The following is a 16,350-nucleotide window of genomic DNA, read 5'->3' on the forward strand; positions in this document are numbered from 1 at the left end:
TATATCTGTGGGGCCGGTGGTTAGCGGCTGGTGTCAGACAAGAAGTGCAACATAAATGGTCAATTTCATTATTTTGTTTCCTGGTAAGGTGTAATCTATATTCCCTATAAATGCTATTGTATATGTATCTTCCTTGTTATTTCCATCCTGCCTACTGTATCAACGTTTAAGAATGTGCACATTCTATGAGGATGTGCAACCTAGCTTACAACTCTTAAGGGTCTATTTGTACTTTCCTCAGCTTCTATTCCTGGTCCTGCATTTGTGCTAGAGCATGTGTACCTTGCTCATTGACCCATTTTTGTGTCTTCTAAATTCCGAACTCAGGACATATACTCATATGTACTTCCCTTGTGATGTTTAATATTATTTATGTTATTCATGCTGTGGTATCTGCACCTTTTTAACATGGCTGATCGCACATGGCTACTGATTTGTGTCCTGCATCCATGCTACAGTTTGAATACTTTTTTGGGACTGCTACTGTTAGAATTTTGCTCTGCACTTTTGCAGTAACACAAGTAACCTCTCTGTGGACAGCTAACACCCTTGAAATTGACCTTGTTTATTTTCTGACTCCACCAAGGATGAAGGGCCAAGGGACATCCATGGAGTTCCCACGCTTCTTTTAATCACTGCCAGCAGGACATTGTGAGTGGGACAAAGGAGGTGCAGCACCATGGGGAGAGTTTTGGATATTGTAATTTCTTTAATTGGCGCATAGTTGGCAAATGTGTTGGGTCCCAAAACCACTCAATATGGCCATGCATGCAGAATCTAACTCGCAGTGAAGCACTGTGTATACTGCCTCGCAGGTTTTCCATGGACCACGGGATAGAATAACCAGTAGGATTTAATCTGCAGAACAGCACTGCGATCCTGAAGTAGAAGTGAGGACACTTGTCAAAATGGATAGCTCTTAAAAATGAATATGCTTTCTTCAGAGAGATGTCCCAGAGATTGCAACACTAACAGGTCGACTGCAGCAAAAGATACAAAAGAGTGGGAAGAAACATACTCTGCTTCTTTGGTGCTGTGCTTTATCTTAGAGGTTGGACAGAATATAGGAGAATTGCCAATATGTGCTGCATCACAGGAGAATTGAGAAGTGTTTCAGGGACAAGTTTTAGCAAGGGCTAACATGATAAAGATTAGGGGACAAGAGCCGCAGAGAAACTAAAGCGGTGCGGAGGCAGGCAGGAACACCTTTCGATTTGCACTTTGAAAAGGTAGCAAGCCATCAAATATTGGGCACAAGAGATGTATCTGCGAAATTTGCACACATGTTTTAGAATGTGGTTTTCCCCTCCTTCCCACCCTTTTCCTCATACATGGCTTGGTGTAAACAAAAGACAAGAAGATGGTTGTCAATCAACACCGAAACACCTGTCGGACGAGTTAACAGCATGTACTGAGGGTGTTGTAGTTTAAGAAAAGTTGCTTTAAATGTGATCCCTGAGCCAAACATAGGGCTCTCTCTTAAACAGTCCTAAACAAATGCCAGTGTGAAGTGATTGCAAGCTCAAGTAACACTTTTCACATAGTATTTGCAATATTTGAGAAAGTACAATAACAGTTGGGAGACATGTGGAATTCCTCTAAAGCAATAATCAGTTGATGAGAGATTTTTTCTGTTTTACCTCACAGAGTAAATGGCTGTCTCTCCATTTCCTTGGCTTGCCAGGATATTTAAATTGTTTGACACAGGTTCTCCAAAAACACACACATACTGAACTACGTGATCCACACTGCATGCAAGATTGTGGCATGTTGTATGAGATTATGGGCTTGATTCATGGAACGTTTTCCTATGGGATTGCACCATTATAAAGAACTTCCATGAATCAGGCCCTATATGTGCACATCAAACAAACATTTGCTTAATCATTTGGAGAAATTATATAAAACAGAAGATCTTCAAACACCAACTCAAAGACCTGCAATAGTGCCACTGACAATTTAAGAAATATTGCACAGAACCAAAAACTTAAGACTGGCATTTTCACTCATTTCCCAAAATTATCCTGAGGATGATTTGAGCCAAAGCGGCTGACCAGGCTCGGAGCCAAGCAGTTGCAACTATGCCCCTTCTCTGGGCTCCCCAGTCTCAGCGCTTCAGACTATGTACCAAAGACATGCGATTTCCACTAGTTACCACATTTTCCCCTATTAACTCCATGTAACAGCAGAGTCATCCCTCTGTAGTACAAAAATGCAGCGTGACCCCACATCCAAGAAGAAACTCGAGTTACTGCAGACAAGTGACACCGTTCACTAAGGTCTACCTGCTGCATCCCCTCTGAGACATGTTGAATGTGGTCCAGGTTGACTGAGGATTCACACAAAGATGCGTAGCAAGAAATCCCCTGGCTTTCCCACAAAACCCTAGGGTTTAAACACGTTATTGTGCATTTTGTCATCTTGTGCCTGCTTGTGTCTGAAATGCTGTCCAATCCAGCTGCAAATGTAGCAAATCATCAAGAAAAATGATACACTTGATTAGCAAGGAAAAACACAGTAAACCTTCAACAACTACTTACCAAACTGAAACTGTGCATTATCCATAAGACGTATCGAAGCAGGAGCACATCTCTGAAAGAACAAAATATATTTGTCTGACAGGAAAGCTTCCAGAAACAGAAGATACATCATTAGGTTTGCATACGTATACGTACAAACACTCAATATGGAACCCTTCATGGAAAATGTGTCTGTTAGTTGGGTTGCAGTTTGCAATTAATGTCATGACGTGAATTAACCTCATTTTTAAGTCTAAACATGTCAGGGTGATGTTCTACATTACTAGTACATCAAGGTAAGATAATTGATCTAAATAATATTGCCATTGGGACATACATTGTCACTTTCTTATTCATGTGAAACAGGCAACATTTCTATGCCCAGCTGCACCTTAACACTTCCCAATATCACAATTTTCCAATAGCCTCTGACAACATCTACTGATGTTTCACATATTTACTGCTCAGTGTGGAAGGAAAAACAAACAGCAGGGTCACATACTGCCACCATAGCCGTGTTTTTCTGTTCTGCCGATACCTACTAGCATGCCCAGTTTCCTTGCAAATTAGGTTCATGATTTGATGCCGATGTATAGTGCAGAGGAAGGGCTCGCTGTGCGAGTCTGGCTACTTTATGTCCCCCTAGCCACAATCCCTCTGATCATACTCTGAGAAGCACGTAGGGGCCTCCCTAAAGCTACATGGTAAAATCTGTATTGCCCAAGTGGAATACCTGTAAACTGCTTCTCAATGCTGTTAAATGTAGGCCTTTGCCCTGCATGCATTTTGACCAAATGCAAGTTTATTTGTATTTATTGATTAATACAAATAAAATGTGTTTGCCAAAGCACTATACAGAAATAAAACTGTACAATACAAGAGAATCAGTGCAAATAACCAAAAGAGGTGAACCATTATAATTATAAGGAAAGTAAATGTGTTTTATGGGCAGAACAGAAAATAACCAGAGTAGAAGAGGTCGGATAGCAAGAGGTAAAGAGTTACAGTATTTGGGAGTAGGTAAGGAAGAAGAGGTGAACTTTGACTGTGCAGAAGGAGGTTTAGGGTCTGCCAAGGGAAAGATTGAGAATGTGAGGAGAGAGATGGGAGAAAAGATAGGGGAGATGAGGAGGGGCAAGACCATGCATGCATGTAAAGATAATGCACAAGTTAGAGGCATTGAAGAAGGGCAGAGATGGAAGAAAAAGAGTGCAAATAGAAAAGTTGCAAATCAAATGAAAGGGAGCAAGTTTATAGGCCGTAAGGCCTACAAAAAGAGAGGTGCACGAGTAAAGTTGTGAGAGAACCAGAGTAGAAATTAGAAGTTTAGTGCCTTGAAAAGGCAGGAGAGTTTTGTCAATATTCTAGAGCTATAACCTGCAAGAATGAGCAGTGTTCGAGAGAGGAGTTGAAAATAAAAGTGAGTCGACAGTGAAGCAAAAGTTGCGAGTATTGTTGAGATAATGGAAGAGAAGGCAGAAATAAAATAGGAGGGGAAGAAGAGGGGAAATGGTAAAAGAGGGAAAAATAGAATTTCCGTCTTAGAGGGCTTGAGATGCAGAAAGCAAGAATACCTTCATGATTGATGCTATTCATGCACATTTATGCTGGTTTACTTTTTAGCTAGACAAAGAGGGAACGAAAAGGAAAGACACATCTGAGAATAGTCATCGTAGAAGTGACAGGAGATTCCAAAGGATTTGACAATTTCAGCAAACTGACGTATGGAGTGAGAAGTAGTGGACCGAGAACAGATCCTTGAGGAACATTGTGATGCAAAGGAAAGATGGTGGAGGATTGTCCAGCCTAAGAGATAAAGTGAACTGAACAATCAGATTTAAACTATGCAAGGACAGCACCAGAAAGACCGAACAAGGAAAGGAAAAGAATAGAAATAAGTAGATGATCCACAGTATTAAAAGCAGTAGTGAAGTCAAGTAAGATTAAAATGGAAGATAGTTTAGCAGGGTGAAGAGAGAGAGAGCAGAGTGTTAGAAACACTAATCAGAGCAGTTTTGGTAGAGTGGAGAGGCAGACATCCAGATTGATATGGAGAAAGCAAGGAGTTACGATCAAGATATATGGACAGGTGGGTATAGCCAATCCATTCAAGGATTTGTAAGAGATTGTGTAGAAGAGCATTAAGTCGTCAAAAACTAACAAGAGTAGAAGGATCAAGAGGAGGTTTTTCCAAGAATAGGTAGAACCAAATGATGTTTAAAAAATGAAAACACATTAGAGGGGGCAATTGAAAATAGTGTTAAAAAAAGGAAGGCGGCAAGGAAAGACCTTGAAAAAAAGAAGAGGGAATGGGGTGAAGAGGAGAGGCTTTATGGTGAGCTTCAACAATAAAACGAGCTGTGCACAAGTCAGAAAGAAGAGAACAAATTGAGAATGTTGATGTTACAGAAGAGGAGAAAGATTGAAAGGTAATATTATAGCAGAAAGAATAGATGACTGCAACAGAAGGACTATCAGAAAAGAATGGTCTGCTATGGTAAGTGAAGAAAGGGAAGGGTCAGGTTGAGAGAAAGATAGAATGTAATCCAGAATCTGAAACAGGCGGTGTGCATGAGGAGAGAGTGAGAAAATGAGACCACAGTAGTATCGTTTTTTAGCAAGAATTCAGAGTGATGGGGGAGAGTATTTGAAAGTGTTTGGGCCATGTGAGATGGATCGAAAGATTAAATAGGCAAATGTTACTGTGAAAGTGGGTGAGGGAAGAGGAGAGAAAAGAGGGATGCAGGTGTGAAAGTCATGAATGGTCTGAGGAGAAGAAAAGAGAGATGTAATGGGGAATCATGAGGGTAAGAGAAATGATAAATTACTCACCGTAGTGACTAACTTACTCCTAGTCCATAGCCCCCTTTCCTCCATACTGCAAGGGTGTCCCTCGCTAGGGACCGGAGACAGAACCTTTTTCACCAGAAAAAAACCTTCTTCCCCTTTGAAGTTAGAGGCACATGGGGGCGTCTCCCCCCACTGACGCGTCGACAATATTACCATTGGATAAGGACACCAGTTTTATTAGGGGGGAGGATGGAAGGACGTATGGAGGAAAGGGGACTATGGACTAGGAGTATGTTAGTCACTATGGTGAGTAACTTATAAATACTCCTACGTCCCGTCCCCTTTCCTCCATACTGTATGTTAGATTACAACTGAATGTAGCCCCAGGATGGAGAGGTGACCCTCCTTAAGAAAACAAGTTCCTTAATACTGCCAGTCTGAAAGCCGCATCTGACCTAGAGCCGGCATCCAAACAGTAGTGCTGGCAGAAGGTCGATGGAGTGGCTCATGTGGCCGCCCTGCTGATGACCAGCCATGGGACGTGTTTCTGGCCTTGGCTCTGATAGCATGAGCATGAATGTTTGCTGGAAGTGGTTTGTGCTGCCCCTCATACGCCACCTTGATGGCCGAAACCATTCACCTTGCTATGGAAGCCTTAGAAGCCCGATAACCCGGCCTTGACCCCCCTCAGAGCGCGCCCGACATCTAGACAGTGCAAGACCCTCTGAGCATCATCCTTAGGGTCTGCAAAGAAAGTAGGTAACACCATCTCCTCCTTTAAGTGGAAAACAGAGACTACCTTAGGTAAGAAAGTGGGATGCATCCTCAGGACCACCTTATCTCTATGAAAGGTGGTGTACAGATCTGAAGCCACCAGTGCCTGGATCTCGCTGAACATACGTGCAGACAAAAGTCCCGCCAGGAGAGCTGTTTTAATGGTGACTAGTCTGACGTCCGCGGCCGCCATTGGCTCAAAAGCTTTGTGCATCAGGGTGTCCAACACTACATTGAGGTCCCACAGACAGTGTGGTTTCTTGATAGGCGGGTAGAGCCTGGTGAGGGCCGCCAGATGACATTTAACGACTGGGTTGGATGATGAGAAAACCTCCTCCGAGTTCCGGTAGGCTCCGATGGCCGCTGGATAGGTAAAGCATGTGTCTATCTGCACCCTTGAGTGTACGAGGTGTGCAGAGTAGGATAGCGCATCGTCCAACATGCAAGGGAGTAGTTTCTTACCTGCAACTCCATTTCTCCAGCATTGCTATCTTTCATGGCTTCACATGCTGTGAATATTTCCCGTCAAGCTGAGGAACCTCGGTAACCTTATTATAGTCGTTTTCTTATGGAAAAGCGACACCTTGAGTGTCCTATCGATGTCGTTATGTGTGCTTTCGGCAGCACCAATAGGACGTCCGTTATATAGCTCCGCCTGTGGCTTCCCATCAGATTTTAACCTCTCCAACAGGAGGATGTTCGAAGAGGACGTTTGCCTGAAGGGGGAAGGCTGGCAGGTGCATGTGAATCCATGAAAGATACCAACACTGGAGAAATGGAGTTATAGGTAAGAAACTACTCCCTTTTCCAGCATTGGATCTTTCATGGATTCACATGCTGTGAATAGACTTTGTAGCAGTAAGTGAGCCTGGAGGTGTACAACAGGCAAACAGTCCGCCGACATAAGGGAATATGATTAACGAGAGAAAAACATCACCTTCAGTCAATACAAATACAACAGGAGTAGAGCCAAAATCCCGGAAGCTTCAGGGCTTACCTTACTGGAACAGGTGTTGGAGTACCACTCGCCCCACCTGTATGTCCTCAGCATGCTGTTGACCTAGACAGTAGTGCCTGGTGAATGCCTTGGTTTGAAATTGGCCTCTCTTTATTGGAGGGGCCGAAAGCCACAAACAGTTGCTTGGATGCTCTATAAGACCTAGTGCGATCCAAATAGCATTTTAAAGCCCTCTTGACATCCAGGGAATGCAATGCTCTTTCCGCTGGCGTAGAAGCATTAGGGGAAAAAAGCTGGTAAGGCTATTGTAGAGTTCTTGTGAAAGTCAGGCGGGATCTTCGAAATCAAGTGTGGCTTTGTAGAGAGAAGGACCTCGTCTTTCACGAAGCGCAGGCATGGAGGGTCAATGACTAGATCCTGCAGTTCCGATACCCGTCTGGAAGACATGATGGACACTAGAAAAAACAACTTCCAAGTGAGAAATGTTATGGCAGCTGTCGACATGGGCTCAAACAGAGGTTTCATGAGGGCAGAGAGCACCAGGTTGAGACTGCAAACCGGAGCGAACAACTTCTTTGGGGGGAAATGTCCTAAACAGGCCCTTGAGGAAATGTTTAATCAATCTGTCACTGGAAAGAGGTGTAGAATTGGGTCTTGGTGTGAATCTTGAGATGGCCGCCAAATGGACTTTGATAGATGATAGGGCCAAAGCCTCCTTAGCTAACAGCAGCAGGTAAGGAAGGAGTTGTTGAGGCTAAACACGCAATTGCTGTAGGTCCGGCTGCTGAGAACGCCAGACACAGAACCTCCTCCACTTCCTGGCGTATGATGTGTTGGTAGATGGAGCCCTCGCCGCAGCCAAAATGCGGTGACAATCTTGAGGAATCTCTAGGTAACTCAGATTTGTCAGGAGCCATGCGGCTACGTTGAGGGAGCTTGGGTTGTGATGCCACACCCTCCCCCTGCTCTGAGAGAGAAGATCCAGCTGAGAACCCTGTTGAAGAGGGTTGTCTCCTGCCAGGTGAAGAAGGTCCGAGAACCAGGTCTGCCTGGGCCAGAACAGGGCCACCAGGATGATTTTGCAGGGAACCTTGCGAATCATCTGAATCGTCTTCCTTGTCAGGGGAAAAGGAGGAAACGTGTAGGCGAACATCCCTGTCCATGGAAGAGAACGTGCCCCCCTGGAGTCCGGATGAGGAACTCTGCTGACGAAGTGAAGGCACTGCTTGTTCTTGTGGCTGGTGAACAAGTCCAGAGGGGGAGTGCCACATTTCTCGAACATCTCCACCACCACGTTGTCCTTCAGTTACCATTCGTGCAGCTGCGATGAATCCCTGCTGAGGGAGTCTACCTGACGGGAGGTAGAAAGCCAGGATCTGAATCTGAATCCGGTGCTGCATGGCCCATGGTCTGTGCTTCCTGGGAAAGGAGCTGTGAGTGTGTCCCTCCCTGCTTGCGTAGATAAAACAGTCGTGGTGTGGTCGGTGAGAATCTGCACCACAGAGTGCTGGACGAGAGGAAGAAAAGACTTGAGCGCCCAGTGTACGGCTCTCAACTCCAGAACGTTGATGTGCAGAGAAACCTCCTTGGGAGACCACCGGCCCTTGATGTGGAAATGGCCTAGGTGAGCACCCCATCCGGGCTGTCAGGCGTCAGTCACAATTGCGTATTGAAAATCCGGTTCCACCAGGGGCATGCCCCGTGCGATGTTGACACGCTGAGTCCACCACTGTAGGGCATCTGCCAGAGTCCGGGAAATGAGCACCTTGTCCGACCAAGAGCCCCAGATCTGTGACCACTGCGAAGTGAGAAATTCCAGTGCTGGGCGCATGAAAAGATTGGAATGAGCGGGATGCAGGACGACATGGTGCAAAGGAGAGACATGTATGAGTGGACTGTGACCAATGTTCCTGGTAAAAACGATCCGCCAGGGACAAAAGCTTTTCCAATCTCTCCTTCAACAGCTTGACTTGATTGAGTCGTTCGGAAGTGAGCTCTCAGAAAGGCCAACTACCTTGAGGGTGTTAGAAAGGACTTGCTAAAGTTGATTGCAAAGCCCAGATGCTGCATAAGGAGCATAGCAGCTGTGAGAGATTCCAATGTCCACTGGCAAGTCGACCCCTGACCAACCAGACATACAGGTAGGGGTAAACGTGGTGCCCGCTTCTGCAGAGGTAACCCTCCACCGTAGCCAGGCACTTGGTGAAAGTCCTGGGAACTGACTTCAGGCCAAAGGGGAGAACCCGAAACTGGTAATGGCAGTTTCCCACCATGAACCTGAGAAATTTGCGATGCATAGGGATGTGAAAGTAAGCGTCCTCGAGATCCAGAGATGACAAAGTCCCAGGGTTGAACTGCCCTTATGACGTCTTGTAACGTTAGCATCCTGAACTTTTGGGGTTTTATTTTTTTGTTGAGCGATCGCAGGTCCAGAATGGGGCACCATTTTCTGTCTGGCTTTTTGATGACAAAAACCTGGAATAGACCCCTTTTCCTCTTACTGAAGTGGGAACCCTCTCGATCGCCACTTTTTGCAGCAGGACACGAACCTCCTGACGTAGGACCTGAAGGTGAGCCTGAGACCTTCTCACCGGGGGAATGGAGTGTTGAGGACGCCTGAACTCTGAGTGGCCATATTGGACTGCTTCCAGCACCCATTGGTCTGTTGTGATTGAACGCCACTCGTCGAGGTGGTCTGCCACCCTCCCCCCTAATTGACTGCCCTTCTGGCAGTCACTGCTGAGGCTTGCTTTGTAGGCCCCTTTGGGAAGAGGAGGAACCCCTTTTCCTCTGTCCCTGGTACTCCTTGGTTCATTGGGCAGCCTGGAAAGAACGCCTGTAGCCCTGGGTGTAGTAAGTGGACCTACCGTATCCCTTGTCTCGAGAACCCGCAAACCGTGAATTCCCAAAGATCCCACGAAAGGAGCAAAAAGACTGTCTGCCCTGCAGGGCTGGAAGGGACCTTACCGTATCGGAGTCCGCCTTGATTTTCTTCAAGGCGTCACCAATCTTTTCCCTGAAAAGATTTTCCTCCTCGCAAGGCATGTCCATAACTTAATGCCGAACCTCTTGCCAGAAATCAGTGCAGCGGAGCCAAGCTTGACGCCGGAGAACCACCCCATTATTAATCTGCTTGAACCCGGTCTACGCCAGGTCGACCGCAATATTGATGCTATGGTTCGAAGCTTCCTCTCCCTCCCAAACCAAAAGCATTGCTTCATTCCTCTGCTGCTCAGGCAGGTGGTCTAACAGATGAGCCAGCCAGTGCCACATCTCGCGGTCGTATCTAGACATAATAGGCAACGAGTTGGTAGCCTTAACAATAGTGGCTCTGACAGCGAGGACTTTCTTACTGAAAGCATCTAGCTTACACTTCTCATTCTCGGGAGCAGTAGCACACTTGTGCTGGGTGCGAGCCTTTCTGCTAGCCGCTGCCGAAACAAGTGAGTCCGGCGTAGGCTGACGTCAGGCACTTCGGAGTCGACTCCGACAACTTGAACTTCTTCTCCAAACGGCCCTGGACTGCTGGCTCCGTAAACGGGTGCCTCATCGTATGGAGACCCTCTTGCCACACGTGATCCAATACAGGGATTGCGAAAACCACCTTGCTCCTCTTCCCCATGTGGTCAAACAAGAAGCAGTCCTTTCTTCCTCCGGGATCAGACCAAATTCGTTATAGGCTTTAGCAATCAATGCATGGAAGGCAACAAAGTCATCCGGTGGAGATGGTTGGGCCGGACTACTCGAAGCATTCAGGTCCGGGTCAGTATCCCAGGTGTCTGCCCTTCTGGGAGAAGAAGGAACCATAGTGAGAGTGTCTTGCTCTGAATCCACCAGCTACCCTTCCTCCTGATCCCTCCAAGGAGGACTTAGAAACCTAGGCGACCATGGCGGAGGCCTGGCTGGGGACGATTTCCTGGGACGAGGCTCCCAGCTGCAGGGAGCATCCGTGCCACCCCTCTGACGAGGAACTACAGGCAGGCTGTGCAGCAACGGAACAGTAGGAGCCTGGGGCACTGGGAGCCTGGCATCTAATTGCCCCAGAAGCGCCTGCAACATAGTGAGCACTTGCATCGAGAGCAAAGAGTGCGGTTTGACAAGAGGATATTGAAGCAGCACCGCCCCCAGACCTACTGATGTGGCTCTCCTTCCTCCGGATCCGACTCAAAAGTTGCACGTTCTTCATAGGCAGGGGCGTCAAAGCTCAAGGTGATCTCCTGCTGGGGTATGTCCTCAAGAAGCAGGGTCGGAAACCCTTCCAGAAGAGGCGGCTCAGACACAGCGGAATGCCATGATGTTTCCCTGGAAGACAGGACTCCTGTCACAGACTGGCACGCGCTGGTCTTGCAGCGGACATATGCGTCACCTTCGCTTTCTTCCTTTCCTCTGTCGACGGAGCAGTCGTCGACAGAAACAGTTACCGCCAGAACAGTCGTCGATGGAACATTCATGGCCAGGACGGTTGTCGACAAGGCAACCGATGACGGAGCAATCATTGACGGGAGAGTCCTTAACGAACTTGTCGCCGGTAGCAGAGAAGACTATGAGGGACGAGCCTTTGACGTTGCCTTTGTCGCTGAAACCCCCGTAGTAGGCGAAGGAGGCAGTTTGGACAATGACTTGGACCTGTGCTTCGGTGACTCATGGCCAGAAGAGGAGCGACTTCCTTGGATGAAGAGCGCCTCATCGACGAGGAGATAGAATGAGGCCTCGACTTCTCCCTCTCCTTATGAGCTGGGTCCATGGACTCTCCTTCGACTGATCTGAGCGTGGTGTAGCCGTGCCCTGAGCGGAGGGAACAAACGACCCCGCAGCACTCGGCAACAGCCTTGGCCTTGCAGCAGAAGGCTTCTTGCCATTACCCAACTCTGATGAAGGCCTGGACTAAACAGTGCTTCAAACCTTAGGCTGCAGCTCCTCCGACCGAGCCCTCTGGAGCGATGGCGACCTCTTGGCCGAGGGAGTGGTGGACATGCCCCGCAGGAAGAGCCTACCTCCGAACCCGGATAGGAATCCTGGTTCAGCCAGGTAATAAAGCACTGGATTTTATCATTGAGGGTTTTTTGGGAAAACCCCAGACAGATGTTGTAGTTTTCGACTTAGTGGTTGGGTTATAAGCAGTACAGGCACCCCAAATGTCCGTCCTCCTCGAACACATTCTTCGGCCGCAGGTCTCACACAGCCGAAATAAAAATTTCTTCAGCCCCAAAGATGAAATCACAGGACCGGGAACACACCTTCCTTGAGAACCGTGAAAGGAGCAGGGAAGAAAACTACGTTTTCACAAAAGACTAGTTCTCTGCAGCGACAACAAGGTGATCCCAACAGTTTGGAAGACGGTTGAAATCTGAGGGGAAGCCACGGGGGCGGAGGTATATACTGGACGTCCCATTGGTGCTGCCTAAAGCACCCATAACAATGTCGATAGGACACTCAAGGTGTTGAAGTTTTTCCATAGGAAAACTACTATAATAAGGTTACAGAGGTTTCCCAGCCTGAAAGATCCAATGCTGGAGAAGTAAGCGGATCAACTTCCTTTGACTCCACCCAGTGGCAGAACCTGGTCCATTTGCTTTTGTACTGGCTCCTAGTAGCAACGCTCCTAGTGCCCTGTATGATGTCTAGGTTCACCTGTGACAGCCACAGATGTCTTAGTGCGACCTGCTCAGGAAGCACGCTACGAGGGCTAACTTGTGCGGAGTGGGGTGTATGACCCTGCCTTCCTGCTGCAATAGGAGATGAGCTGGGCCCAGTGGAAGGTGGATCGGAGGCTGGTCAGAGAAGCTGAGCACCTCTGAGAACCATGGTCTCGTAGGCCACCACGGAGCTATGAGAATGATGCTGAAGTGATGTGACACCCTTATCTTGCAGATCACCCGTGGACCAGGGGAGTGGGAGACATGTGGATCCGAAGAGGCGCATCATGCCTTCTTTCCCTCTGAGGCTGGGGCAGAGGAGGGGGACTGAAAGAAGCTCTTGCCCCCCACCCCCTACTTCTGTTTACACCGGTGATGACTCGAACGGTCAGGCTGTCTCTACCTCTGTTCCTGGAAGGCACGCCCCTTGTCAGAGCATTGGTGCGACTGGGTGTAGGCCATGGCCGTGGACTTCGTGAAGATAGATGACTTCGCAGTTTGGAAACTGGTCTTATTGAACTCCTCATCGGTGGTGGAATGAAAGAGGTCGCCACCCTCGAATTGAAGGTCCAATATGTGTTCCTGGACGTCCGGGTTGAACTTGGTAGCCCATAGCCAAGCTGTCCTTCTCATTTCTGTGGCAATGCAGATGGCACAGCCCAAGGTGCCTATGTGCGCCACAGTGGACTCCATGATGTCCTCAGTCACCATTTTAGCTTCTGCCAGCCCCGTCATGAAACGTGCCTGGCTCTGCAGCGGAAGTTCTGGAAGGAAGTCAGCCATTTCCTGCCAAAGCCTCTGATTAACGGCTGTCAGCATGGCGTCAAGAGTTAGATTGAAACTGGTGCAGGGATGCGTTGGAATAGACCTTCTTTCCGTACGACTCCAAGATAGTCTCCTCCTTGCCTATAAGTGCCACAGACGAGGCGGCAGAGGATGACTGAGGCTTGGAGTATAGTGATGCTGGGGCGATCACTGAAGTGTGGTTGTGGATGAGTCGACAGTAAGAGTGAATCCCCCTCCATCTCCCTGTACTTGGTGTTGAGCCGCCGATTGATAGGGTGGGCCGAATGGAGTTTCAGCCATCTCTTTTTGGTCAAGTTGATTATGTCCTTCTGCATCGGGATACCCATTCCAGACGCGGGGCGTAGGCTGAGGACCTCGGCCAGGACCCCCGCCTCCGGTTGTTCAACCTCTGGTTGTGGAAGCCCCAAGTATTCGGCCAAACCTGAGAAGCGTTTGTGAGGATGGGGTGTCGGGGTCGTCCTCCTCATCGGTGTCCACTATGGTGTCCGGCTGGTCCGGCGCGGGTGGAGGAGTGCTGGGCACTGAAGGCTGTGGTGCGAAAACTAGAGCCGGTGGCTGCTGTGGAGGCTGGTGTGGAACCGTCTCAACTGTGGGAGGCAGGGGAGCCGGAATCGAAGGAACCAGCATGGGCGGCAGCAGCAGCTGTGCGGGAGCCTGAGGTGCTGGAGCCATAGGGGAAATGACTATAGGCGTCAGCGGTAGGACCAGCGGGAGCATGTCCCTGATCACATCCTGAAGGATGGCCCCAATCTGAGGAGACCTCATGAGCGTGAGGAACTTTAAAAAAAACCTGTACACAGGCTGGTGGGGTGGTAGGTGGTATTGACGGAGTAGCGGGCGGATGCTGGGGCCTGTGCGTACTCTGCCTGGCTGGTTGCAGGGTAAATCTGCCCAGCAACACTGAAGGATAAGCTGCAGGCCACGTACCTGGTGAAGACCAGTCCCACCTCAAAACTCATTCTCCCTCCTGCTCCGCACCAGGTGGGCGGTATCGGACAAGTCAGAAGGAAGAGCCCTTCGCAGGCTGGACATTGGCTGAAGCCTGCTGACGTCAACATGCGCCAGGGAGGAGCGCGGCGCCAGAGGACCGAGTACCTGATTAAGACCACAAAACAGAAGAAAAATAACAGAAGACAGTCTGGGGAATAGCGCGTGCTTTTAAAGGCTGAAGCCAAACCTGGGAGCACTGGTCAGAGGAACATCCCATCGAAAGAACGTTACCAGATATGGTAAGTAACTTGTTCTTCGATGGGATTGTGTCCTCAGACGGATTCCACATCTATGACAGACTCCCAAAGCAGTATCAATTTATGGAGGTGTGAAAAGAATTTACAATTTTAGAATGCCCAATCAAATGGCTGAATAAAGGCCAAATCATGCCCATGAATGGAGTCCAAGGAATAGTGTCTTACAAAAGTATGGACAGAGGCCCATATGGCTGCTTCAAAAATACTGCAAATAGGAACGTCCCTGTGTATAGCAGTGGAGGCAGCCACACACCTAGTAGAGTGAGCCTGTAATCCTACTGGAGGGTCCTTTCCTGCCAAACAGTAACACTCAAAGATCGTCAAAATGATCCATCTGGACAAGGTCTTCTTGGAAACAGCCTGACCCAAGCGCCTTCCAGCATAACCAACAAAGAGCTGATCGTCCACTCTGACCCGGGACATCCGTGAGAGAGAGAAACTCAAAGCTCTCCTAGGGATCCAATTTATGGAGCCTCTCATCTTCCTTACCAGGATGTGGAGGAGGATAAAACGCTGGAAGAATCACCTTCTGGCTCAAATGGAATTCTGACACAACCTTCGGAAGAAAAGAAGGTCACACCCGCAGGACAACCCTGTCCTTATGGAAAATAGTAAAGGGTGGCTTGGTGGAAGTGCCTGCAATCCACTCACTCTGCGTGCGAAAGTAACCGCAACTAAAAACACAGTTTTAAAGGATAACAGTCGCAACGGACAAGAATGTAAGGGCTCAAACGGAGCTCCCATTAGGAACTTTAAAACCAAATTCAAATCCCATACCAGCACCTGGAAAGACAACGATGGAAACACATAAATTAGCCCTTTTAGAAACTGAGAAATCAAAGGAATCTTTAAATAAGAACATTCCGCAGACAAGCACTTAAATATGGACAGCGCTGCCAGGTAACCCTTAATGGTACCCACTTGCAGGCCCTTGTGAGCTAAAGAAAGGAAAAAAGACAAAAAACAAAGGAATAGAACATTGGAAAGGATCCACATTCTGTACCCTGCACCAGTCACAGAACTTTCTCCAACGGCAATGGTACAGGGATTTCGTTGCGGGTCTTCTGGCCGAAAGCAACACATCCATCACGTCTTCGGGGAGGTCCCAATCCTTATATCTCAACCTTTCAGATACCAAGCATGAAGGCTGAGAGACTTGACCTCTGGATGGAGAACCCAACCCCCCTCCCGTGAGAGCAGATCGTCTCGGTAGGGAAGACGGCGTGGAGGGCAGATGGACATGTCTAGAAGGTTCGGGTACCACGCTCTCCTGGACCATGCCGGAGCAATGAGGATCATTCGGGAACCAAACTTCCGTAACCTCCACAACACTTGCAGAATGATGGGGACTGGAGGAAACTCGTACAGCAGTGGGAAGGACCACTCCACTACAAACGTGTCCCCTAAGGCTCCTCTTGGGGGAAATTCCCACGAGCAGAATCTCTCGCACTTCCGGTTGACACTGGTGGCGAAGAGATCGACTTGTGGGGTTCACCAAAGGGCGAAGATCTCCAAAAGAACTTCCTCAGCCAGCTCCGACTCACGGGAGACCATGCTCTGCCTGCTCAGAGCGTACGCCGCTGCGTTTTTGTCTCCGGCCAGATGAACTGCCGAGATCG

At 48.3% G+C, this 16,350-nt stretch overlaps 1 protein-coding gene across 1 annotated transcript in view; it reads right to left on the minus strand.

Annotated features, from left to right (window-relative positions):
* AGPS (alkylglycerone phosphate synthase) overlaps positions 1-16,350 on the minus strand; it is a 1,795,747-nt gene that overhangs the window by 828,259 nt on the left and 951,138 nt on the right. The window contains exon 12 of the mRNA XM_069616114.1: positions 2,541-2,592. Within this exon, the coding sequence (XP_069472215.1) occupies positions 2,541-2,592 (52 nt within the window). The remainder of the gene's footprint in view (positions 1-2,540; positions 2,593-16,350) is intronic.

The sequence above is a fragment of the Ambystoma mexicanum genome, chromosome 9, assembly GCF_040938575.1.
Source record: "Ambystoma mexicanum isolate Mex_15411 chromosome 9, UKY_AmexF1_1, whole genome shotgun sequence".
Lineage (NCBI taxonomy): Eukaryota > Metazoa > Chordata > Amphibia > Caudata > Ambystomatidae > Ambystoma > Ambystoma mexicanum.